This window comes from Protomyctophum parallelum, assembly GCF_964188405.1.
Source record: "Protomyctophum parallelum genome assembly, chromosome: 7".
In the NCBI taxonomy this organism is placed as follows: domain Eukaryota; kingdom Metazoa; phylum Chordata; class Actinopteri; order Myctophiformes; family Myctophidae; genus Protomyctophum; species Protomyctophum parallelum.
Window position 1 is genome coordinate 10,300,767 of NC_139705.1, and position 26,107 is coordinate 10,326,873.

General features: G+C 43.3%; 1 protein-coding gene across 1 annotated transcript in view; it reads left to right on the top strand.

The window, feature by feature from the left end:
- Positions 1-10,791: 10,791 nt before the first annotated feature.
- LOC310861921 (PDZ domain-containing protein 4-like) overlaps positions 10,792-26,107 on the top strand; it is a gene marked incomplete at both ends in the record, with an annotated part of 33,461 nt that continues 18,145 nt past the window's right edge. The window contains 4 exons of the mRNA XM_083769657.1: positions 10,792-10,851; positions 20,244-20,294; positions 24,782-24,884; positions 25,643-25,949. Coding sequence (XP_083625783.1) covers positions 10,792-10,851; positions 20,244-20,294; positions 24,782-24,884; positions 25,643-25,949 — 521 coding nt within the window. The remainder of the gene's footprint in view (positions 10,852-20,243; positions 20,295-24,781; positions 24,885-25,642; positions 25,950-26,107) is intronic.

A 26,107-nucleotide genomic window follows, 5' to 3' on the forward strand; every position in this document is an offset into this window, starting at 1 on the left:
ACATAATCAATACTCATTTACTCTCTCCATTCTCTCTGCTTTATATCCTCTCTCGCTCTCTCTCTCTCACTCTCTCTCTCTCTCTCTCTCTCTAGCCACCATGTGTTGTAGAAATATGTTGGATCCATCATCATTTGAATAAAAAAATATTGAAATAAGAATTATTTGAATGAGTTGAATTACCGTATGCAACTATGCATCTCTGAGTCTGTATATTTCTTGCAGGGTCGCACGGTCTCACCTCAGAGGGTGGCGTCATTTTGTGATTTTGGTACTACGCAGGTCAACGCAATTTGGGATGACTAATCAGACGAGAGACCCACGGGCCCCACCCAATTATGCAATAACTGTTGTATCCTCGAGAACTATGCAAGTCGGGAATGCATGCCGCATCTGCTGGTGCATTAACCGTTGTACCTGTTGTCAGAGTATAACTGTTATACCCTTTCTCAGAGGCTGAGCACCCCGTGCGACGTGCGTTACCCACTAACTGCCATGAGATGATCAACTAAATATGGAGATACACCTAGGTGTCTCTAATGTCAGGAGTTCCATTCTACACAATACAACTTGCGCAGCTGCACAAACATGATGCAAACCTTGGCCAATCAGAGAGAAGCTGATACAGATACAGACAGATGCAGATAAATGTGGATTGGAAAACGGTGGTCCGACTGATTTGGCACTGCACACCCCCGGGTCATTAAAGGCTATTTAGTATTTAGGAGGATTAAAACAAAAATGTTTATAGTTATCTTTTTTGTGCATGGCACAATTGCCCTCATTTGGTTCTGTCTTCTCTCTCTTTTTGAAGAGGTTCATCTTATTCAATCCTATTCTGTTACTCTTTGTTTTAGAATATCCATACATCCTTCTTCCTCTCCCCCTTTTCCTCCCTCTCCTCTCCTCTCCTCTCCTCTCCTCTGTAATTGCTTGTCAAATCTCTCAGTCCTTTCATACAGAACACATTCTGTGTGTGTGTGTGTGTGTGTGTGTGTGTGTGTGTGTGTGTGTGTGTGTGTGTGTGTGTGTGTGTGTGTGTGTGTCTGTGTGGGGTGGGGGGGATGGGGGGATCCTGGCTGTACCACTAGTGAAGTGTCACCTTGTCATTTCCTGCCACCTGCTATGTGTGTGATGGATGTTTGTGTGTGTGTGTGTGTGTGTGTGTGTGTGTGTGTGTGTGTGTGTGTGTGTGTGTGTGTGTGTGTGTGTGCGTGTGCGTGTGCGTGTGCGTGTGAGTGTGTGCGTGTGCGCTCATAATACTGTAGTGTCAGTGATAACCCCCTACCCTGCCTCCCCCTTTCTCTCTTTCTGACAGACAGACAGACAAGACAGACAGACAAGACAGACAGACTCCTCATGCATTGAAGGAAACATGAGTCAGTCCGTGGCTCTCCCCAGGTTGGCAGAGGGAGTGTATATAGTGCCCAGGATTGCATTAGATAATTGACACATGTCTCAGTAATTCATGTTTTAGACAGACGGCAGAGCAGAGGTCTTCCATTACTGTCAATTTCAAAAGCATTTTCGTGTGTGTGTTTAGAAAGAGTGTGTTTGATCATGTGTGTGAGGTAAATGTGTGACTGATGCTGCTGACATGTACTCTGTGTGTGTGCGTGTGTGTGTGTGTGTGTGTGTGTGTGTGTGCGTGCGTGCGTGCGTGTGTGTGTGTGCTGAAGCGTGTACTATATGTATGTTCTCTATGTCTGCTGGCCTACAGAGCCATTTATCTCTGTCATGTTAGTGTACACACTGTACATGTGTGTGCGTGTGCATGTGTGTATATTTCGTGTGTTCAATGTCTACATATCATGTAGTGTGAACAATTTCACCTTGGTTGTGTGTGTGTGTGCCTTTAGTATGTGTGTGTGTACACTTGTGCATTTCTCTGAGCATAGACGTGTGTGTCCACATGTGTGATTAATGTGTGTGCGCGCATGCATGCGTGCGTGTGTTTTTGTCTTTGTGTGGATATGTCTCTCTTTATTTAAATAAGGTATTCTGTATCTACTGTGTGTGTGTGTGTGTGTGTGTGTGTGTGTGTGTGTCTGTGTGCGTGTGTCTGTGTGCGTGTGTGCGTGCGTGCATGCATGCGTGCGTGCGTGCGTGTGTGCGCGTCATGCCTGTTGACTGTGTGAGTGTGACCATCCCTGGGTAATTACTACTCTTCACTGATATACTGCCCACATAGAGCAGCACAGGGGCGAGAGAGAGAGAGAGAGAGTGGGCTGAGGGGAGAGATAGAGAGGCATATAAAGAGGGAGAGACAGGGGCAGAGCGATAGAGAGACAGCGAGAGATGATGAGACCGTGCGGGAGAGAGGAAGATAACTGAAAGAGAGGGAGACAGAGAGAGAGACAGAAAAAGACAAAGAGAGACCAGGGGAGAGATTGAGGAGGGCTGAGGGAGGGACGGCAGAAAGGGAGACTGAGAAGGAGGGAGGGAGTGTAGAGGATGAGAGAGAGAGAGAGAGAGAGAGAGAGGGGTTATAGGTAGGTCTTATTTCAGGCAGAGGAAGAGTTATTGATTCAGTCTTCTGACAACAGGACTGTATTTCATTTAGATGGGGCAAGGTCCACATGATTACACACACACACACACACACACACACACACACACACACACACACACACACACACACACACACACACACACACACACACACACACACACACACACACACACACACACACACACACACACACACACACACGTAAATGAGATTTTATAAATAGACACACATGAATAGCTTTGCATGAATATGCACACGTACACACTTGTTAAAGAGAGATATGAACGATAGAAAAGAATAATGGTACTGGAACGAGTATTATATTTAGAGTGTTCTATCGTAGTAGTACAATTTACACTCTGCATACGGCCCCGAATGTGCATACTCTAAATACTGGTAGCGTTATTAGTACTATTCACACTATAAACTGGTATGATTTCAATCTAAATGTTATTAAGTGTAATTTCTTTTCTATTTTAAAATACTGGTACTATTTACACTTTAATACAGTCTAAATGCTACTGATGGCAGAGGGAAGGTGCATTGCTTGGCTGTCGGCAGTCAATGATGTTTCATTGGAAGGTGCCCTTTTCTTTGTTCCTTAGTAGATTTTGGGATTATTGGCTTCTTAAGGCAAGACACCATCTTTGCAGGCCTCCTGAACTTCGTTTTGGTTTTATAGTACATTTTGTCCCAAACGGACACAGTATAATACACGCTTCTCCAGATGTATCAGCCAGCTGTTTCATATTGCATTCTGATTGGCTATGATTGGGTTTCCGGAGGGCCTCGTTCAGCAAGCAGTGACACAAATCATGAACACAGCATTTATCTATACCCCAAATTGAATCACACATTGAAGGGCTTCTGAACAACGCACCCAGGCAAAAGTGATTACACATCCAGTTGTCCCACCCTTGCCACAAATGCTATACAAATATCACTGTTTGTTGCAGAAACGTGATGTTTTTCCCACACCAAATTAGGCACAAAATGGTCTTGTGACCATTGATAGGCCATACTCCATACTGTTTGCATGTAATTGCTCAAAAGTGAGCCATTTAAAAAAAATCACACCCGTGTGAAGTGAGGGACGCTCTTGTCATCATACATCTCATCTCATTCCGGCCAATCAAAACTTGCGCCCTCACCTTTGTCATCAATGTTACGCAATGTTTGTGTTTACGCAAACACTCAAAATTGTCCATTCATTGTCAAAGGCATTTAATGTTGGGTTACATACAGTAAAGCTGGACATCTCAAAAACAACACGTGCACACACACACACTCACTCACACAAACTCACACACACACACACACACGCACGCACGCACGCACGCACACGCAAAACAACAACGCCATATATCATGAACACGACATCCAATCTTGACCAAACTGGAACAGAATATTGATGTCTAGAGCACACCTCCAAAAGTGCTTTCACTTCTGCCCATCACTTCTGCCCATCACAAACAGTTACACCATCAGTCATACAAACTCATTGCATCCTAATGGCCTTGCCTGGCGGACATCTGCAGTGATCTACTTTTATACTATTGGTAGGTGGTACTATACATTATAAAGTACATCCCCACTCTCCTCGTCTGTCCTGCCATCAGCTTTGTCTTTCACTGTCCTGCTCTCCTCCCCATCATTATTAGGCCTACTTATTTTCTATCTCTCTTGACCCTTCTCTCCCTTCTGTCTTGTTAATCATTTCACTCTCACTCTTACTTTGACTCCCCTTCTCTCATTATCTCAACCTCCATCTCTCTAACTCCTCCCCAGGCTGTAACCCCCCTCTCCCTCACGCTCTCTCCCTCAACCTGCATTCCATTTCTCCCCGCTTTTTTGTCCATTGTTTTCCCTTCCTTCCTTCTCCTTCCTTCCTTCCTTCCTTCCTTCCTTCCTTCCTTCCTTCCTTCCTTCCTTCCTTCCTTCCTTCCTTCCTTCCTTCCTTCCTTCCTTCCTTCCTCCTCCCTCCCTCCCTCCCTCCCTCCCTCCCTCCCTCCCTCCCTCCCTCCCTCCCTCCTCTCCTCTGTGAAGGTTTACTCATGTCATCTTTTTGCTATACACCTCCTCTCTTTCCATGTATCTATCACTGTCCTCTTCTCCACCCTTCTCATGTAGCCTGCCCCTCCCTCCCCCCCTCTCCCCCTCTCCCCCCCTCTCTCCCTCTCTCCCTCTCTCTCTCTCTCTCTCTCTCTCTCTCTCTCTCTCTCTCTCTCAGCAATTTGCAGCTGCCAGGATGGGACGGGTCGCCCAGGTAACGGCAGAGAGAGGGAGCGAGAGAAGCTGGGGGTTAGTGTGTGTGTGTGTGTGTGTGTGTGTGTGTGTGTGTGTACACATGTGCATGTGTGTATACATTTGTGTGGGTCACGTTGTGTGAGGCCCATAAAACGTGTAAAAACATAATAGATAAACAGATACAAAACAAGAGCAACACGAGTCTGAAATGAGGTGCAGGGACATGGGGAGGGATGCTGCTGTCACGCAGAGAGCCACAGAACCAACCAGCCATTCAGAGATGGGAGGGAGGAACAGGGGCGAATGAGTAGGAGGACGGAGGAGGGAGAGACAGTCAGACAGAGGGAGGAAGAGAGAGAGAGAGAGAGAGAGAGGAGGGGCATGCTATCATGGAGAGAAAATTAATTGCCGGCTGGTGAGTATACTGGCTGCCTGCACTATACTGCTGCTGTTAGTGCAGATGTACTGCAGGCAGCTGCCTTCAGATACACACACACACACACACACACACACACACACACACACACACACAGACCATATAGACACTAACAGCACAAACACACGGCAAAGGACAAACGCACAGAAACAGCACAGACCACACGGCACAGCACAGCACACACCACACAGCACAGCACAAATGCACAGCAAAAGACTAACTGAATGAACTAAGATATTTCGGTTTATTTCACAGCTGAAGTGGTTCTCCCCCTTCTAGACACTGGGCAGTTCAACAGGAGGAGAGAAGACAGAGGACATGAGAGAGCAGTAGAACAGAACAGAACAGAAGAGAAGAGAAGAGTGGAGCAGTGGATTTCATTTTAATCTGGACAGCCACAGTGAGTGAGGGGAGGGAAGTCAGAGGAGGCTGAGCTTCACCCCAGGAGGACTCCTCTGCTAGCGAGAGTCCAGCAGCGAAGCTGGAGGATTCACGTGGGATGAACAGCCGAATTCTTCAAACGAATAAGGGAGCACTATACAGATTTCTTCTCAACTGAGGCAGAATTCAGGCAGCGAGGGAGAAAGTGCAAAGGAGACACAGCAGAGAAGATTCCGGTGAGATTTGATCCTGGACCAGCTGGGGTATACTCCTCGTTCCATAAGTTTTCAACCTACACCTTCTGAACTGTACTGAACTAATGACTAGTGACTAATGCCAAGACGTTATACTTGTTTACTGACATCACCCTTTGCCCTCTTCAGTTCTGCGCCAAGAGTGGATTCAATATAAATCAAAAACTGGATAGAAGAAGACAAATTAAATAGTAGGGAATTGATCCCAGACCCAGATAAGACGTTTTACTGGGAGAATGTACCGGTGATACAAAATCAGCTTGGTGTGTGCGGTGCTTCATGGTGATACAAAAGCTGTGCACACACATACACATGCTGATCTGACCAGTGGTTGTGTGTGTGTGTGTGTGTGTGTGTACATGCGTGTTATTGCCAGTCACAGTTTTTGAGTGTGCGTCTCAGCCAGCTAGACAAGCAGCCTGTGCTTGTGTGAGTGTGTGTGTCGGCAAGTCAGCATGTCTGTGTGTGTGCACATGCGAGTATTATCCTGATCAGTGTGTGGAACGGTGAGATCTTCTCTCTCCCTCTCTCTATACCTATCAGTGAGTTCAGGAGTGGAACTAAGCCGGATTTAACCTTTTTGGTCGACAGAATAGAATGACAGAGGAACAGAGCGAGAGACGAAGAAAAGGGAAGGAGCAAGAAAGGGGTGACTGAAGAAAGGAGGATTGTTTTCTTTCTCTCTCTCTTATCTTGGGACAACTGCCTTCACCATTATTTTTAAGATGATTTGAATCCCTAAAAATACCTGCTCGAAACCAAAAGCCTCCCAGGAGGACCAGTTGGATAGCTGTCATAAAGCGCTTCTGGAAAAGGGAATTTGTATTTAATAATTTAAGAAAACTTTGCAGGTATACGGAAATTAGGCATTGAGAGGGAGGTAAAATATATATGATCAGAAGGACGAGAAACTGTCTAGCAGACAGTGGTTACTAAGTACAATTACGGAGCCTTTTCTAAAGTTCATCACTTCTGCATTCCTCACATTTTGCATTATTATTTACTCACACATATTCCACGATCTGCAGTAGTTAATTTATTTTGCGGTGTGTTTAACGAGGCAATGGATGATAAACGAGAGAAGCACACGCCAACATAGATTATGTGCTATACAGATTAACTTTCTGTTACCTCGGGGTTTGATGAAGGTGGATCTACTCTTAAATGTTGCAACAGTGTACACACACAGGCAGGAACACACAGGTCACCCACATTCGAGCATGAAGAGATATTGAAAGTGACAGTTATATGCCGTTTATATGTGTGTAGGTGCAAGGAGGGAGGGAGAGTGTGAGTATGACATATTTAATGTAATTTAATGTCAAGGACCATTGATAGTTGGACAGAGTTACAGGAGAGCAGAGGAAAGAGGAGACAGAGAGGCAGGAGAGTGATATTAGGAGAGTTAATATAAAATAATAAAGGATAAAGCTGAATTGCTACAAGGTGATGCTAATCAGTGCACATAATACCAGGTCTGAAGTTCAGTTCTGATTTAAGGACTAGTGTGAGGAGTATAAACACCCATTGTCATATTTTGAAGTATGATTTAAATACATTCTATGTGTGTACATTACACTATAGGCATGGTATTAAAAAGCTATTGAAGTTAAAGTTATTACTGAGACACAAGTATACTGGTCTCTAGTGCCCAAACAAACTGTTTATTTACAATAACAGTGAGTGAATGGTTATATTTGACACTGCTGCTAGATTTGGAACTATAGTCCTACATTACAGAGAAGATAAATAACACACGCACTGTTTCTGGTATTCCTACATTGTTCTTACACAAGATCAACTAATCATGGCAGTTTACAACTGTGTGGCATCCTTTTAAATATAATTATATGTGAAAGACCAACACAAAGAACATAAGCACAGATACTAGTGGCTATCAATTTACATGGACTAGTTAAGTTAACCCATATACAAGATTTGTACAAAAGACAATCCTTTAAGGCCGATGAGGAATATAGTGATCCTGTTTCTGAATGTATAGTTGTGTAATAGGAAGCCATAGTTCCAAGTGTCTCACTTGGTCAGTGTGTCAAGAGGAACAGATACAGGCTGTACTGGCTATGAGATACCAGTGACTTTATGGCATTTTGGTGCATAGATGACTACTATATATAGGACAGATCATTCATGTGTTGTTTTAACTGACTGCAAAGCATTTGCTTTGACTTTAATTGGATTGGTGAGAAATACCTTCTGTTGAGAGGCGAACTGGAGAACGGGGAAATGCATCATCGATTCAACTGGGCATATTAACTGAAGCTGAGATGAATAATTTCATTCCATGGTTCTGAATTACCAGGGAATATACGAGTATAGATGTGTCACATGCATAGACAGCTAATTAAATTACATGCATAACTAATTACCTAGGTAAGATTAATTGCTGGTAATTAATGTTGTATGCATAATTTATTTGCTCTTTTTTCCAAGCCTCCGTTCAATGGGTTAGGACTCATGCATACATAAATGATGATGTAAGGGGGCTCCATATCTGATCAGCTGGATAACTGATAGATACTGTAATGGATTGTTTACATATTGTGGGAGATACATATTGACCCATGTACACTCCTAAACGATCATTGGCTGAGTCATCAAACGGAGACAGCTCAGAGGATATATTACAACTGAGTTAGGGAGAATATAAAGTAATTATACAAAAGCCTTTATGCACATCCAACACAGGAACTATATATATAGTATTAATTTATATGAATCAGATTTCCATAACAAATCCATAATATTCCAGTGCTAAAACAAATTGTGCATTTTAAATACAGTGATTGCACTTTGCTCCTTGCTCATTCACTAAGCACAACTACCAGTATAGCAGGAGATGTATTTGTCAAAACTGAAAATTAGCTGATATTGTAAAGTATATGACTTTGAATAACACACAAGCACAATATGAAATTATTATATATATATTTTCAACTTCTTAAACAGTTTTATGGCCATTGTCCATCAGAATCAGAAGTTTACCTTTAAAATCTCTCTCTAGTTAAGATAAACACATCACATTCACTGACAGACAGCAGCAATTGAACCAGTCTGCACCAGTAACAATTTATTAGAAAACACTTTTATATTTGAAATACAGAGACCAGATATTGGTCATTTTATAACAGGAGGTGGAACTTGATTTGTTTTGGTTTGTCATGTTGGAACGAATCCCCTCGTGTTGAAACACACGTGAAGTATACTGACATGAAACACTGACCCATGCACTGTCCTCAACATAGTAGAATAGATAGAACAGGTGTGGTGATTGATAACATCGTTAGAAACAATGCGGCATTCATTTGATTGACTGCTTTTGGGGAACTGTGTGTCTTTCAGTAAACATACACAAACAGGAACGCACGCACACGTACGTACACACACACACACGCGCGTGCGCACTCGCACACACGCCTGTCGTGAGTGGGAGTAACTTAATGAAAATCCCCTGGGGTGAAGCAATACATTGAGTAAACAAAGAAACATTCTCACGCACGCACACACTCTGTGTGCACACATTGCGACACACCACACTCAGTGCTTGCAAACAGAGAAACACACACTAGGTGCATATATTCCCCGAGCGTGACTTCTCATTGTGCCTCATATACACTCTCCCTGGAGACAAACCCCACCTCCTCTCACCTCCTCCCTCTCCCCGAGCATTCCACCAAAAGTCAGCAGGAATCCTCTTGAAGGCACGGGCACAATTTAACCGCTCTCTTTAATTGTTTATACATATGCACGACTGTTTGATATGAGACGTTGAGAGAGCTCATTTCCAGCTGTCCCCTGAGGACTCAACAATCTGGTGATTTATGAATAAAAATTAATTTCTTGCGATAATTAAAAGAGACACTGCGTTTCTCCCTCCAGAAGCGGGGAGAAAGAAAACAGCCTGTTTACTCAGAGAATCGTTCAACACAACAACAAAAAACATCAAACAGTCGCCTATATCTCCCACCCCCTTTTTGTTTCGTCATTTTCTGCTTTTCCATTTGTTTTATTAGGGCTTTTTTTGTTTTCTCATGAGCACAAAGAAATTAAACGCAGAGAGCTTGTTTGCAATTTGCCTTCAGTGCAGTCAGATACTGACACAATAAAGGAGCAACGCATGTGAACTGAACTGTACTTAACTGTATAACAGAGGAACTGTATTTGACTTTTTTATTCCATCGGGTTGCCTGAAGGAAAAACCATGATGTTTTTCTTACCTTTGAATTCTATTTGAAGAACTTTTTTTGTGTGCTGAAGGACCCTGTTGACCTGCACTGATTTCAGCTTCCTGGAAGTCTTTGTGGAGGACTGAGTGAGAAAAGAAAAAAGCACATGAAGGGGGACACAACTGTACGTTACGGCTTTTCTATATTGGAAGACCTGGAACCACTCCTTTGTGCCTCTTTGGACCTATACTGACCACTGATAATAACACCCTGACCTCTTTGTCCAAGACCTAATGACAATCAGAGAGAAACCATTGGGAAAAAAAGAGAGAGTGAGAAGTTCAGTAGTAAAGAGAGAGAGAAAAGGAGAAAGAAAGAGATCTGAGCTGGAAATAAGAGCTAATAAGTGAAAGCGACAAGGAGATAACTGTGCAAAGGGCACAGGCACACACAGCCCTTCAGGAGGGCAAATGTCAAGACCCACGAGGGCAAAAGAAAATAAGGGATAAAAGACAAAATAGGGACCCAAATCGTTCCACCCCCTGAGGACAAGGAGCGAGACAGAGAGATCAAAGGAAAAGGTCAGAGAGAAAAGAGGAGAGAAAAGAGAGGACATCAGAGGTGGAAGAGTATCGACCTTGAACCGCGGCTGCTGGGCTCCCTGCAGCGTCTAGAAAACCCCACAAAGAGAAAAGGTGACAAGAAGAGAAGGGGAGAAAGAGACATAAGAGGGAGATAAAGAAGAAAGGAGCACAGAGAAGAGAGGAGAGAGACATCATGGGGTGTAACATGTGCGTGGTGGATCGCCCAGAGGAGCAGTACAGAGTGATGTTCCAGGTAAGACCGCCTCCGTTCAATCAGTCTGTCTGTTAATACTGCTGCATGTCTGTCTCCTAGACAACCAGTGGTCCGGGGACCATCAGTGGTCCTTGAGGGGGTTCCAGGTGGTCCTCAGCTAAATGTTGGAGAGTTGGTAACCAAATGGACACTTATATTACTACTGCTCTCAAGAGTTCAATTAGGGTTAAACATCTGCATTATAGTTAAATTACAAGACGTCTACACAATTAGAGAATAATTGAAATTTGGATCAACGTTTGCCTGTTATCCCTCCAACAAAAATACAGCATGGAATTGTGGACAAAATAGTATCCAATGATAACAAATTCAATATTCTAAGTCTTGGGTCTGAGAGGCTAAGTCTCATCGAATGGTGGTCCGTGGCTCAAATGCCGAAAAAATAATGAGACTTGATGTGGAAAAAATTTTGAAAACCACTGTCCTAGACAGCAAGAAACATATAATAGAGCACATCGTGGAAACAGTTAAACCTGTTCAACCAACAGTACTAAAGAGAAACACTGTTGTATTCTATGGAATAGATGGATGTATTGGAAACTAGTAATAGAGAGAGACACACTGTTATGTACAATGGAAATAGAATAGGGTATATCATAGTAGAATGAGCTGAGAGAGGAGCTGTCCTTGGTGCTGAACAGCAGCACTCGATGTCATTGACGCTGAAACACTCACTACTTATAGGCGATCTCTTCAACCCTGTATAGGCAATATTATGTCTATGTCTGTTATCAGATTATTTTGCAGGATATGCTCTCTCTCTAAAGGTTTGTCTGCAGGCCCAAGGATCAACCGGGGGTGTGTGTCATGGCAACGCATGTGGCCCGTCACAAAAAGGCACATACTGTAACGTCTGAAGAGATTAATATAACACCGATGTACAGTATATCAAAAATGCATGTGTATCATGCGCCCAACAAAAAGTCACACTGTCTTGTTGTGAACATCCAGATGCCACTGATTGTCGGTACTCATGTGTGAACTAATGCATCATGACGTTACAGTAAATTAGCCAAAGGAAGACATCTTAGACATATTAGGCACATAAATATGCAAGGACGCGCACGCACGCACACGCACACACACACACTTTGTATACACTCCATTTATCAGTCTTTTCATGCACACTACAGTTACCTCTATTCATTTCCCCCTTACTTGCCAGTTTCCACATGTCTGTCTCTCACTCACTCCATCATTATACTGTAGGTCTTCTTTTAGTAGCTTTAGTCTCTCTCTCTCTCTCTCTCTCTCTCTCTCTCTCTCTCTCTCTCTCTCTCTCTCTCTCTCTCTCTCTCTCTCTCTCTCTCTCTCTCTCTCTCTCTCTCTCTCTCTCTCTCTCTCTCTCTCTCTCTCTCTCTCTCTCTCTCTCTCTCTCTCTCTCTCTCTCTCTCTCTCTCTCTCTCTCTCTCTCTCTCTCTCTCTCTCTCTCTCTCTCTCTCTCTCTCTCTCTCTCTCTGCTGAGCTACAGTATTCTTCTCCACAGTGACATCACACAGAACCATGCATGCGATTAGTCCAGTCTGATGTCAGATATTCCCTCTGCTTCCATCCTGACAGAAACATCAAAACAAGACAGGCTTCTACAAAGGACTACTGTAGATCAAACAAAACACACACTCACGCGCACGCACACGCCCACGCACACACACGCAGTGTAAAGCTTATGTCAAAATAGTCGAGGGAATGTGCATCAGGAAAAGACAAATGATACTGTACTGTATGTCAAGTACGTATCAAACAGATGCTGTACTTTGAACACAAAGTCAGATCATAAAAGGATTCAACAGCTGGGCTGTATGAACATTTTATGGAGTACAAAGATGAAAAACATTCATTTTATTGACTGAGCACTGACATTTCACATGCAGCACATCAGTATGAAATATGAGACATGATTGTGCTGATGTACTTTGAATGTTTCAGCAATGATATTCGTCACTTTTGAGATAGTGTGCGTGTGTGCATGTGAGAGAGAGAGAGAGAGAGAGAGAGAGAGAGAGAGAGAGAGAGAGTGTATATATGCGTGGGTGTGAGTGCTGAAATCTCATGAGGTCATCAGAATCCATTAAAGACCTCATTAATCAGTGAATCACACACACACACACACACACACGCACACACACACACACACACACACACACACACACACACACACAGTGACATCCTATCATACTGAGCCAAGGTGAGAGGGGGCATTCACAGTGTGTGAGACTGTGTGTTGTGTTTCGTGTGTGTGTGTGTGTGTGTGTGTGTGTGTGTGTGTGTGTGTGTGTGTGTGTGTGTGTGTGTGTGTGTGTCTGCGTGTGCGTGCGTGCGTGCGTCAGTGAGAGACAATATGCCCTGATTAGATGGAAACTGTTGCTAGGGCAGACCATCTGTGAATAGCCTAGGGCTCCACATGGGTGTGTGTGTGTGAGTAATGTTTGTTTGTGTGTGCATGTGTGTGTGTGTGTGTGTGTGTGTGTGTGTGTGTGTGTGAGAGAGAAAAGGAGAAGGGAAGCGACAAACAAAGAGAACATGCATGGAAAAGTTCATGTGTAAAAGAAAGAGAGATGGAGACAGTATTTTAATCTGGGCAAATAATCCTTATCAATTACCACTATTAGTACTAATGCCATCATTGCCATCAAACCAACAGGGTGTAGTATTGTGAATGCGTAGGCGTGTGTCTGTGTGTGTGTGTGTGTGTGTGTGTGTGTGTGTGTGTGTGTGTGTGTAGTCTGTGTGTGACTGAATGGGTGGGGTGATAAAACGTGACTGCTGTGTAATGGATAACAAACCAGTGTGTGCGTGCGTGCGTGGATTGCATGCACTGATGTGTGTGTGCATGCGCCTGTGTCCTGACGTGAAGATTGGAATGATGATGATCTAACAATCCAACAGCAAGCCAGGAGTGCGTGCGTACGTGCGTGCGTGCGTGCGTGCGTGCGTGCGTGCGAGCGAGCGTGCGTGCGTGCGTGCGTGCGAGCGAGCGTGCGGACTAGTGAGTGTTTTACAGATCAGGTTGTAAATTCACAGTCATGTGGAACAGCATGGAGCTGCTTTAGGAATCAGAAACCTATGCATAACTCATCTGTGTGTGTGTGTGTGTGTGAGAAAGAAAGAAAGAGAGAGAGAGGGAATTCTATGTAAATGAGTGGTGTCTCTCTCTCTCATTGTCACTACTCTTCTCCTTCCAATCGCTCAACACTCCTTTTTTTTCTCTCTCTCTCTCTCTGTCCAAGCTCTGTATTCTTTCTCTCCCTCCGTATCACTCTCTGAAGCATGTCGCTATAGGATGTCGTTTCTATGGTAACCCGGACCATTAGGAAAGACGTACTTATACTGTCTCACCCTGACACTCACATGCACGCGCACACGCACGGACACACAGGGAATCCCTGAGCTGCGCTCATAAAAGATCCTCCCTTTGAATCATTAGACAGAGAGCGAGAGGGGAGGGAGGGGGGGGAGGGAGGGAAGGAGAGAGAGACGAGAGAGAGAGAGAGAGAGAGAGAGTAGAAAGGGTGAGATGTATAACGTGAGATACAGAGGGATGAAAGCGAGAAAATAAGCCAAGATGAAGTCAGTGTGGAGAGACTGTGACACCATTTATGGTGTCAGTGACATTATAACGCGTGCACACGCACACACACACACACACGCACACATGCGCACACACACACACACACACACGCACACACGCACACATGCGCACACACACACACACACACACACACACACACACACACACACACACACACACACACACACACACACACACACACACACACACACACACACACACACACACTTTGAGGTCAGATCACTGGGTCTAGTGCACATGGCCATATGCAGGACAAACCCTATATCACCACATGTGTCATATATACTGTATTGGTCACATACTGTACAATACTTTAACCCAGAGGCTGAACTAATGAAACCCTTAGCCTATACGGGTCAACACTGAGCATTTTACTACAGTGTGTACTTTCACAAACATTTACATAATAGACCTATGAGTGTACAGTATATGAATGAATATAAATAAGAGAGAAACACACACCCACATTATATGAGAGAGAGAGAGAGAGAGAGAGAGAGAGAGAGAGAGAGAGAGAGAGAGAGAGAGAGAGAGAGAGAGAGAGAGAGAGAGAGAGAGAGAGCATCATGTATTCATAGACATGCTCAGTCAAGACATTAGCATCACAATGTTCCTCTGAGGAGACCAGGATTCATATGAATGTGTGAATATTAACGCCACAACGCAGTTGAATTATAATACTGCACACAACTATACAGATTTTAGTGGGCAAAGGAAAATGTACATCATGTGTACACACACACGGACACACACACATTTGCCTGTGGGGACCATCCAATTATAGGGTGGAATGAATAGTATCATAACGTAATGTAAATAAAAAAAACGCAAATGTACACCATCAATACAATGTGTGTGTGTGTGTGTGTGTGTGTGTGTGTGTGTGTGTGTGTGCGTGTGTGTGTGCGCGTGCATGCAACCATCAGACTCATATCTCTGGGTTAACTGTCACTACACTGGGAGACAGAGCACTGACAGAGGTCAGGGGTCAAACATTGGAGAGAAATACTGAGAAAGAGAGAGAGGGGGAACGGAGATAGATGAAGAGAGGTCAACCAGAGGTAAACCAGGAGAGAGAGGCACACACACACACACACACACACACACACACACACACACACACACACACACACACACACACGCACACACGCACACACAAGATAAGACGAGAGGAGAGGAGAGAGAAATATAACAAATACAATCTTTAATTAAAAACGAATTAAAATTCAACCAATATTTCAGGCTACCAATAACTTTAACACCTACCAATAAACAGCATTGGATATTAAATCTTAACGTATACTGTAACACAGAACATACTGCATCCTTATCATTGTTTTATTATCTCAATGTTACTCATTCCTGATATTCCGAAAATCTGTAATCCATAATTATACTCTGGCTTTTTCCATTAAAAAGAATAATGGAAATGCTTCCTGCCCTCTATACTCTCTTCCTCCTGCTACTGTACATGGACAGTTACTGTAGTGTACAGTATGTCTCTCCTACTGTAGTGTACAATTGCATTTTGTCACTGTTGGGTAGAAACCTTGTATGTCCATAATCGTTAATGTTCAGAAAATGGAATGTCATTTTTCAGAAATCATGAAAATAGCAGATCTACAAGCTCACATTGTGACACAATGTGACACATTGAGAGCACATTATGCTTGACAATTTAGTATGATGAAGTACGGCATTAAATTAATAAATACAAGATTTCCGCCTGACAGCGACGATTTGATATAGTTGTCACAAAAAAACAGTCAGATTTTCTGTAAGGACTCCCAACATGAAGGCAGCTTCCAAATCATTTTAAAACATTCTCCTACATCTATTAAAAAGGTGAGAGGCTTTTGAATCAATGGCAACAAGAATTAAAACAAAAAATTCTCTATTTCTTTTGAAACGGTGTCTCTCTGTTCTCATCTTGGATTCTTGCAATCTCTTCCTTCACTGTTCCATGAACGAACAATGAAACCTCATTTGTCTGTCTCTTCCGTGTGTGTGTGTGTGTGTGTGTGTGTGTGTGTGTGTGTGTGTGTGTGGTGGGTAGCAGACAATGACAAAAGAAGCAATCTGGGAAGACTGTTGATTTGAACAGCAGTGTTGATTTGAACAGCAGGTTGCATGTGTGTGGCTCTATATTATGCATGCTATATTGGAGAGACTGTGACACCATTAAAGAACAGAATGATTATCATATTTATTATTTACTAACATATGGTGTCAGTCACATCATTATCTCACACACACACACACACACGCACACGCACACGCACACACACACACACACACACACACACACACACACACACACACACACACACACACACACACACACACACACACACACACCAATTAGAAGATATGGTGGGACATGGGAGAAGTCGTCCTAAATGTGTGTTGAAATAAATAACCCTGGAGTCAGACATACTGAACACATACTGTAACAGTACAGTCCTGATATATAGACATGACAGATATATAGGCACTGTACAAACAAGTTACTTCACACTTTTGACATTGACACGACAGCTGAGAGGGAGACAGTGTAGGAGAGACTGACAGTATAGGCTATATAGTTCATATAGATTTGGTATTTAGAATGCTTTCAGTCAGTGTTGATTTGTAAAGCAAATTTTTACTTAGTTTAGTCATAGTCTTTTGTATAAATAGTCATATTTTAGTCATCTGAAATGTTTAGTTTTAGTCTAGTTACAAAATGTACTGTACAATTTATTTAGTCGAATGTGATGGCGTTGAAATGCCTGATTTATACTCAGCTGTGTGTTAAAAATAGCAGATCTACAAGCTAACAACGTGTTGCACTGCGACAAGTTGTGAGCTTGTCGATCTGCTATTTTCGGAGCGTGACACCTGCAAACAACCAAGCATAAAATGACTTGTCTTTCTACTGGATGGTTCTCTTCTCCACTAGTCCCGCCCCAAATTTCATTTGTTGACGAAATTGTCAGTATATTTATTCATAGTTTTAGTCATCATAGCTTCGTTTTATTTTATTTTATTTTTGTCAGTGAAAAAAGTAGAGATGTCCTGATACTGTATCGGTATCAGCCCTTATTTATTGGCAAATATGCCAGTCTAACCACCCCTTACCCCTTAAGGGGGTTGACACTATGGCAAGTAAATAAAATATTAGGGCATGTGGAGTTTGCTCACTCAGATGTGCACATTTGAGTGAGGAGTCTGCTATAAACACAACACGAGATATATAGCTATAAACACAACACAAGATCACAACACTGGTATCGGTATTCGGTATCGGCTATTACAGAAATTGTGGTATCGGGATCGGATCGGAAACAATTTTTTCGGGACATCCCGAGAAAAAAGGTAGTCGACTAACATTTAGTTTTAGTCGACAAAATCAACATCCAGCTATTGCTATACAGGTATACTCTAGCCAGGGGCACAGCCAGAGGAAAGCAAAAAGTAAGGAGAACAAAAAAACTAAACTAAACATGAAAACCAGTCAAACTGTCTGTCATTCACATCGAGGGAGTAGAAACACTAAACAATCCACATAAAAAAGTATGACAACAACAGAGCGAGAGAGGGAGAGAGAGAGAGAGAGAGAGAGAGAGAGAGACGGTGTAGGGGAAATAGACAGTATACGCTAGTTGAGAGAGAGAGAGACAGGAGAGACAGACAGTAGGAAAGCTGAGGAGGAGATGGTTTAGGAGAGACACAGCAGAGAAAACAAGCAGACTTATGTGGGCATATAGACCAGCAGGTGATAAGCTGCATGGTGAAACCATAGAGCTGTTGTAGTCGTCGTTTAGAATTCGTGCTTATTCAATTCAAAAGGAAACTTCCAGCATGACATTCCTTCTGGGTGTGTTTGATTTAGGTGTTACTGTGTGCCTGCCGCATGCATGGGCAACTCCTGAATTAAAGTATTAGGATGGCGTCCCTAGAGTTAATTATCGTCATGGTAGCTACTACTGATGTACACTTGAATGAGTAGGAACACAGTGGGGGGTAGGGCACACAGATACACACCCATGCATACATATACACGCATGCACATTGCACACACACACACACACACACACACACACACACACACACACACACACACACACACACACACACACACACACACACACACACACACACAAGCCTCATAAACCACACACCTATACTCATGCACACAGTCTGCCTGCCACTCTGGAGAAGCCATGCAATGCATAACAATCAGCTTTGGGACAGAGGAGAGGTGGTGGGACGTGTGTGTGTGTGTGTGTGTGTGTGTGTGCCATTTAAAATGTTATTTAGTGAAACTCAAGGTCACCACTGCTCTCAGATCACAGAGAAACTCATTACACAATACTAATGACTATAGAACTGGGTGTGTGTGTGTGTGTGTGTGTGTGTGTGTGTGTGTGTGTGTGTGTGTGTGTGTGTGTGTGTGTGTGTGTGTGTGTGTGTGTGTGTGTGTGTGTGTGTGTGTGTGTGTGTGCGTGCGTGCGTGCGTGCGTGCGTGCGTGCGTGCGTGCGTGCGTGCGTGCGTGCGTGCGTGCGTGCGTGCGTGCGTGCGTGCGTGCGTGCGTGCGTGCGTGCGTGCGTGCGTGCGTGCGTGCGTGCGTGCGTGCGTGCGTGCGTGCGTGCGTGCGTGCGTGCGTGCGTGCGTGCGTGCGTGTGTCTGTGTGATATATTGATATTGATAGATATTAAGTCAATGACTGTCACCACAAGCACATTCTGAATAACAATAAAGCGTGCTGCATACTATATCTACATCACACACACACACACACACACACACACACACACACACACACACACACACACACACACACATTTCATATTCTCCTATAAATATTGTAACATGTTGGTTCCTAATGATATCAGTAAAGTGTGTTGATGCTAAATTATTCTTACAGGTATATTGGCTATATGCTAATGTACCAAGTACGTGTGTGCGTGCGTGCGTGCGTGCGTGTGTGCGTGCGTGTGTGTTTACCATTACGTTTTCATATAGCTTATGAGGGAAATGGAAATACTGTACCGATGTTTGATTGGACTTGCCGTTGGCGTGTCTCACATTTTTCCTGTCATTTAATGCCCATGTCTGAACCCATCTGAACATAATCTGAACACCTCTGAAAGGCCTGGACACATTTTGAACACATCTCAAAGAACAGAGTTAAATGGCTCGCCAGAGCTGTGAAAAAGCCACAATACAGTAATTAACAAGCAGTATGCTATACAGCATTCCCATAGAAGCTGGTCCATGCATGACTGAATCCATGAAGGATTGGAATGACCTTTCCTGTCTCGGATGCCCTTTCCTCTACTGTCTCTTGTGGTTTAAAAAGAAAAAAGCCATTGCAGATGAAAACCTATATGACTGTAATGATACTGCCTGCCTCCCTGCCTGCCCTCTCTTTCTCTCTCTCTCTCTCTCTCTCTCCCTCTCTCTGTGTACAGTATGCACATTATCAAATCAAATCAAATCAAACTTCATTTCTGGAGAACATTTACAAAGACCAGAAGGTCAACCAAAGTGCTGTACACAATCATCAAACAACATCAAAGCAACACAAATATTACACAGGTTAATTAGGTCAAACATGAACATGAAAGCCAGGGAGAAGAGATGGGTTTTAAGTAAAGACTTAAAGGGCCTCTAAGGAGCGGGCAGACCTAATATGTAGGGGCAGACAGTTCCAGAGTTTGTATACTACAACCTTATATACTACAACTAATGACTAAACTCTCTCCAATCCTCATCCCCCTTTTGTCCCTCTATCAGAGAAGTTGGAGCAGCTCCCTGAGGCCTGTAGACAGACACACCAGTGTAAAGGTAAGTTACAACACTTAAATTTAGGCCCGACGTCTAAATAAAAAAAAGTTCGCTCTGAAAGAATATATATTCAAAGATTTGTGCCACGATTTTTCAAAAATAGCAGACCTACAAGCTTGTAGCGCGCCACTCGGTGGCGCGCTATGAGCTTGTAGATCTGCTATTTTTCAATAGCTAAAGTATAACATAATGCTTAGTTAAAACACCAAAACGGGTTCCCGTCCAGAATGGGTAACGAGAGAACACTATTGTAACCTCAAAATCCACATGCCTAACTTTATAACTAAACACGATCTTTAACCGCTCACATTCACTAATTTGTCTAATGCGATTCTGAATATTTTACTAATTGTATCCCTAACTGTAACCCACCTTTTAACTCATCGATTGCGCAAAACGCTCTAAAGCGTTTTATTAATCTCGAGCGCCGTCTGCGCATCACGCTCTAAAGCGTTTTATTGGTGTTTTTACTGTATACTGTACATCAACTTCTCTGACGCCCGGACAACACATAATGTAACACTGATCATCTCCAGAAAGATCCGCTATGAGATCCGGGAGTTTAAAGCCCCCCACCTCCTGAAAAGAGGCCTGGTCTAACCACATTCCAGGCATGCCGTATCCATTACGACGTACTGGGGAGGCTTTTTTTGATTGATTGAAATATTTATTAACAGTTTGTAGAATTTACAGTACATTTTAAGCACAAACTCAATACAAAGACTGTCAACTGTGAGTGGACGACCCAATTAAGCATTACACTTGTTTACAACAGGGTCCACATTGTTCAATTCATCAAAACATTTAAAGACATACAGACATTTAGAGACATACAAATAGACATTTCTATGTAGCTAAAGTACAGAACAGGAATTCATCATATGGGAAGCAAAAAAGGGAAAAGATACAATATACAGTGAGGGAAAATGGGGGGGGGGGGGGGGGGGTGGGGGGGATTCAGATTTTACAGAGGCCAGTTTCGAATTGCAGCCATCCGTAGGTGCCCTTTGAGAGCGGTTTTGAAGGAGTCAAGGGATTCACATGTCTTAATGACTGTTGGTAGGGCGTTCCACATTTTGGTGGCATAGGAGCGAAAAGAATTTAGTCCCTTGTTTGTGCCGAATCTGGGTTGTACATGGTTTGTTGCACTCCCTCTGGTGTTGTGGGTGTGGACTTCGTTTACATTAAGGAAGTATTTAGACAGGTACATGGGTATCTTGGTGGTGTATCGAATCTTGTGGACCAGACCCATTGCAAGATGCTGTACTCTGTCGTCGACCCTAAGCCATCCCAGCCTGTCAAAGTGGGCAGGGGTGAGGTGGGTTCGGGGGGTGAGGCCAAGTAGGAGCCTGACCAGTTTGTTTTGGGAGGTCTGGAGCCTTGTTTTAAGGGCCTTTGAGGTGCTGTGGTACCAAGAGGTGGATGCATAGTCAAAGAAACCTTGTACGAGGGCTCCTGTTAAGGTCTTCAAGGTGTTTTTGCTGACCAGTGAGGAGATCCTGTAAAGGAATCTTGTTCTTTGATTGACTTTTTTGATTACGTTGGTGGCCATTTTATCACCGGAAAGATTGGCCTCCAGGATGGAACCTAGGTAGGTAATTTCATCTTTTCGTGTGATAATATTGTCACCCACTCTAACCAAGAAGCCATCTGCCTTGCGGCATCGCCGTCCTGCACACGGCATAGACCAACGCAGATCAGGGGATCTAAAATGGAGCTACCCATTTTCTAGTGTGTGTGAAATTTGTGAATACACTCGATTACCCTTCCCCTCCTGTTTCTACATGGTTTCTCCCGAGGCATCTCTCCATCGCATTACAGTTTCTTCCCCCCCCCCCACTCATTCACACAGATCCACTCGACACAGCCCTCTCTAATTCTTTCCAACGACAACTCACCGGTCTGCCGCCTCATTCTCGGAAATATAAACCCGTATATAAACCAAGAATAATCTCCAACGGTCGATCGCCATTTCACGCACACGGACAGGTATACGCGAAACGAATGACGTATTCTCGAAGGACCGCCATAGGAGAAGCAGTATACATCTGACCAACTGTCTTTTTTTCGCCGTCGCGTCAGCCATGTTTGGACAAAGAAGCAGTATACTAGGCTAGCAGATATCACACCGTGGAACCCCCCCCACACTGCGAGTTGCGATCGATCGTTTTGCAGTTTGCAATGCTACTCTCATTCTCGGAAAAAAGATTCTCGGCAGTTGATCACCATAATCGCCATAGCGCCTTCGCCAGCCAATTGCAGTGATAAGGCGTCTGGGACGTAATCGACCCGTTTGTAATGGATAACTAATACAATCCTAAGCTGCGGAAGCCATCGTGTTGTCTGTCATTTTGTCGAAATCACAGCCAGCCGGGCTACGCTTATCGCTCCTGTGGTTCATGTCCAGACATGTCGTGGAACCCCCCCCCCCCCCCCCCCACTGCGAGTTGAGTCGCTCCTGTGGTTCATGTCCAGACATGTCAACCTCTCAAGTCACTGTTATGCTATCAAACGATCTGTTGATTTTGTTTACTGAGACAATGATCACATATGTGCATAGAATCATCATCATCATGACGTTATCATGACAGGCAGATATAAACATAAATAAATTATCATATACATACTACACACTGAATGAAAGCCCTAAATGTCTAATTTTAGGAGGAAAACAAATAAAATACACATATCCCATATACTGTTTGTCAATACTAGACTATTGAATCCATTTCATTTATAAAATTCTCTTTTTCAGAGAGAACTTTAGCCCATTCTGACCTGAGATCAGATTCATACGAGGTTTCCACTGGACACACACTGGTCTGATTAGAGAAAGCATGGACCTATAGAACTATTATTCACAAAATAAGGCATATAGCGACATGTACATACTATATACCGTATGAAACAGAAGACTCTCTGCTTTCATAAGAAAAAAACTAATACTGTAATAATAATAAAAATCACACCCATGTGAAGTGAGCAGTGCAATGTTGTGAAGTGAGCAGTGCAACATTGCACTGCTCACTTCACAGGGGTGTGATTTTCATTATTATTACAGTAGAAGTATTTTTCTTATGAAAGCAGAGAGTCTTCTGTTTCATACGGTATATAGTATGTATAGGCCTTATTTTGTGAATATTTAGTTGTCAGTTCCTTGTCTTGTCTAAAATACTCTGAGGATTTCAGAAAATGCATGGACCTGAAGAACCATTATTCACAAAATAAGGCCTATAGCGACATGTACATACTATATACCGTATGAAACAGAAGACTCTCTGCTTTCATAAGAAAAATACTTCTACTGTAATAATAATAAAAATCACACCCATGTGAAGTGAGCAGTGCAATGTTGTGCAACATTGCACTGCTCACTTCACAGGGGTGTGATTTGTATTATTATTACAGTAGAAGTATTTTTCTTATGAAAGCAGAGAGTCTTCTGTTTCATACGGTATATAGTATGTACATGTCGCTATAGGCCTTATTTTGTGAATAATGGTTCTTCAGGTCCATGCATTTTCTGAAATCCTCTCTGGTGGGCGCAAGCTGCATTCAACAGCCAATTACTGACAAACTATACATGGGACCATGTGTATTTGTTTTCCTCCTAAAAGTAGACATTCAGGGCTTTCATTCAGTGTGTAGTATGTATATGATATTATTTGTGTTCATTTTTATATCTGTCTGTCAATGTCTGTCAACTTCAACCTTCCATATCTCTGCTGTTTTTTCAAAAGAGCAGCGTGCAGTGAAAAGCAGGTTTTAGAAAAAGGTCAATATCTCCAGAATGGAAGATGGTAGAATCATATTTTTTTTTTTAAATTGAAGTAGACTAGTTTGGCTTCCTTTTGATTTATGCAATGTGCGATGTGCTATAAGAGGCCCCTCGCTGTGGGCCCCTAAAAAGTTAAAAAGTCCAATGTTAATCGCTTAGCAGAAGCAATCCTGAGTAGAATTTCAACAGTTAGCAATCAATGTGTTAAGGAGCCAATGCCTGTAATGCATTATACACATACATAAAATGCTTTATATTGCTCTATACTAAAGTATTGTGAGTATTCATGGGTGATTATAAGATTATTTATAATTAGGCTATTTCCAATGCATTACTGATAAGGGCTTCAAAAAGTGTTACCAAATCATAAAGAAATGATGACCAGATAAATGCCCATACCAATCTACCAGATAAAATTTGACTGGTAGAACTTTATCTGATAAATTGCTGTTTATTTTATGCAGTGGAGGCTCATATACACTAATGGAAATAGGCCGAAAGCCTTTCTTGTGTTTTCATTCTCGGTGATGCATTGACTGTATGTCGGAAAGTGCTCTAGCTGTGCTCAATTTATGTCAACCAAAAACAAATCAATCAAATCAATCAATCAGAGTAATACAAACACACAAAGGTAACAATACTAGGTCATTACAACAGACAAGTTGACAGACTTGACAGGCAAGTGATGGTATCATGTAACCCCCCCCAGGTGCGAGGGAGGAGACCATCTCAGCTCCCATTGGACAGGCCACAGAACTCCCAGGATCCTTTGCACCACCTGGGTTCGGTCAAGAAGGGTCACCGTCGGAGAGGTGCATACATACACGCGTGGGGTTTATGAAGGCTTGTTGTGTGGCTGAATGGAGGGCTGTGCTCTGTGCACACACGCATGTTTCCTTTCCTCTCTCTCTCCTCCTACCTCCTTTTCTCCTCTTTCCCTTCCAAACACTTAAACACCCTCTGTCTGGAGCTTAGGGAACTAACATCACTTATCAGGACAGGGTAACATGCATGCCAGTCATTATGAGGCCTGCATGGACCCAGTAGTAACCTCGAAATATATTGTTTACAATTTACATGGTTCTCCCAGTGAACAATTATTGCATTAACCACTTGAGCCACATGTCACTAGTACAGCGTCATGTCACATATACAGTACTGTAGGGACAAAAATGCCACATCTAGAAGCCCACAACCACAACCCGTCACATGGCCATGTGAATCTTGTAGATTGACCTTTTTCGAACATTTTCCAGAATTGCCTACAATCATGCCCAAGATAGGGGCGCCATGCAGGGTTGATGTGGTTAACGGATATTTAGACTGGAGATTCCTCACCAAAGTTAATGTTAACGTTTGTCATGATTGCTGCTGGTTCCCACAGTATGTCTGTCTGCTGAACAGCCTCAGTGTCTTATCAATCATGAAGCAAATGGTTTGATTCTTCAGTGCACTGTGAAATCCAGAGTCATGCATTTAACTCCCAGAGAGTACAAATTGGTATGTGTGTTATCAGCATTACCATCATCGAGACCATCATGGTCATGATCGATTGTTGCCGTGGTTACAGGCGGCGTGTTGACGTGTGCCACCGGGAGCAGCAGCACCAGCAGCACCATCACCAACCCCGCCAGGTCCCCCGTCGTCATGGTGACGGTCCCGGACTGCGTGGACAACGGCACGCAAACGGACATCAGCCTGCACGGCCTCCTGACGCTGGGGGGGAGGGGCAGGAAGGGGAGGGGCGCTCCTCACCCTCATCATCATCATCATCATCAGAAGCACCAGCAGGATGGCAGAGGAGGGGGTGACTCCTCTCCCCCTCCTCCCCCTCCCCACCTGGGAGGATCACACGGGACGACGACGTATGACCAGTTGTAAGTGGACTGATAAGTGTTTAGTTATTAGAATCAGTGGTGCACAATTAAGCACTCGACTCCAGTACTTGAGTCAAAGTATAGATACTGACTACAAGTAAAAGTTGCCCAGTCAAATTTGTACTTGAGTTAAAGTAATGGAGTACTTGCTTTTAAAA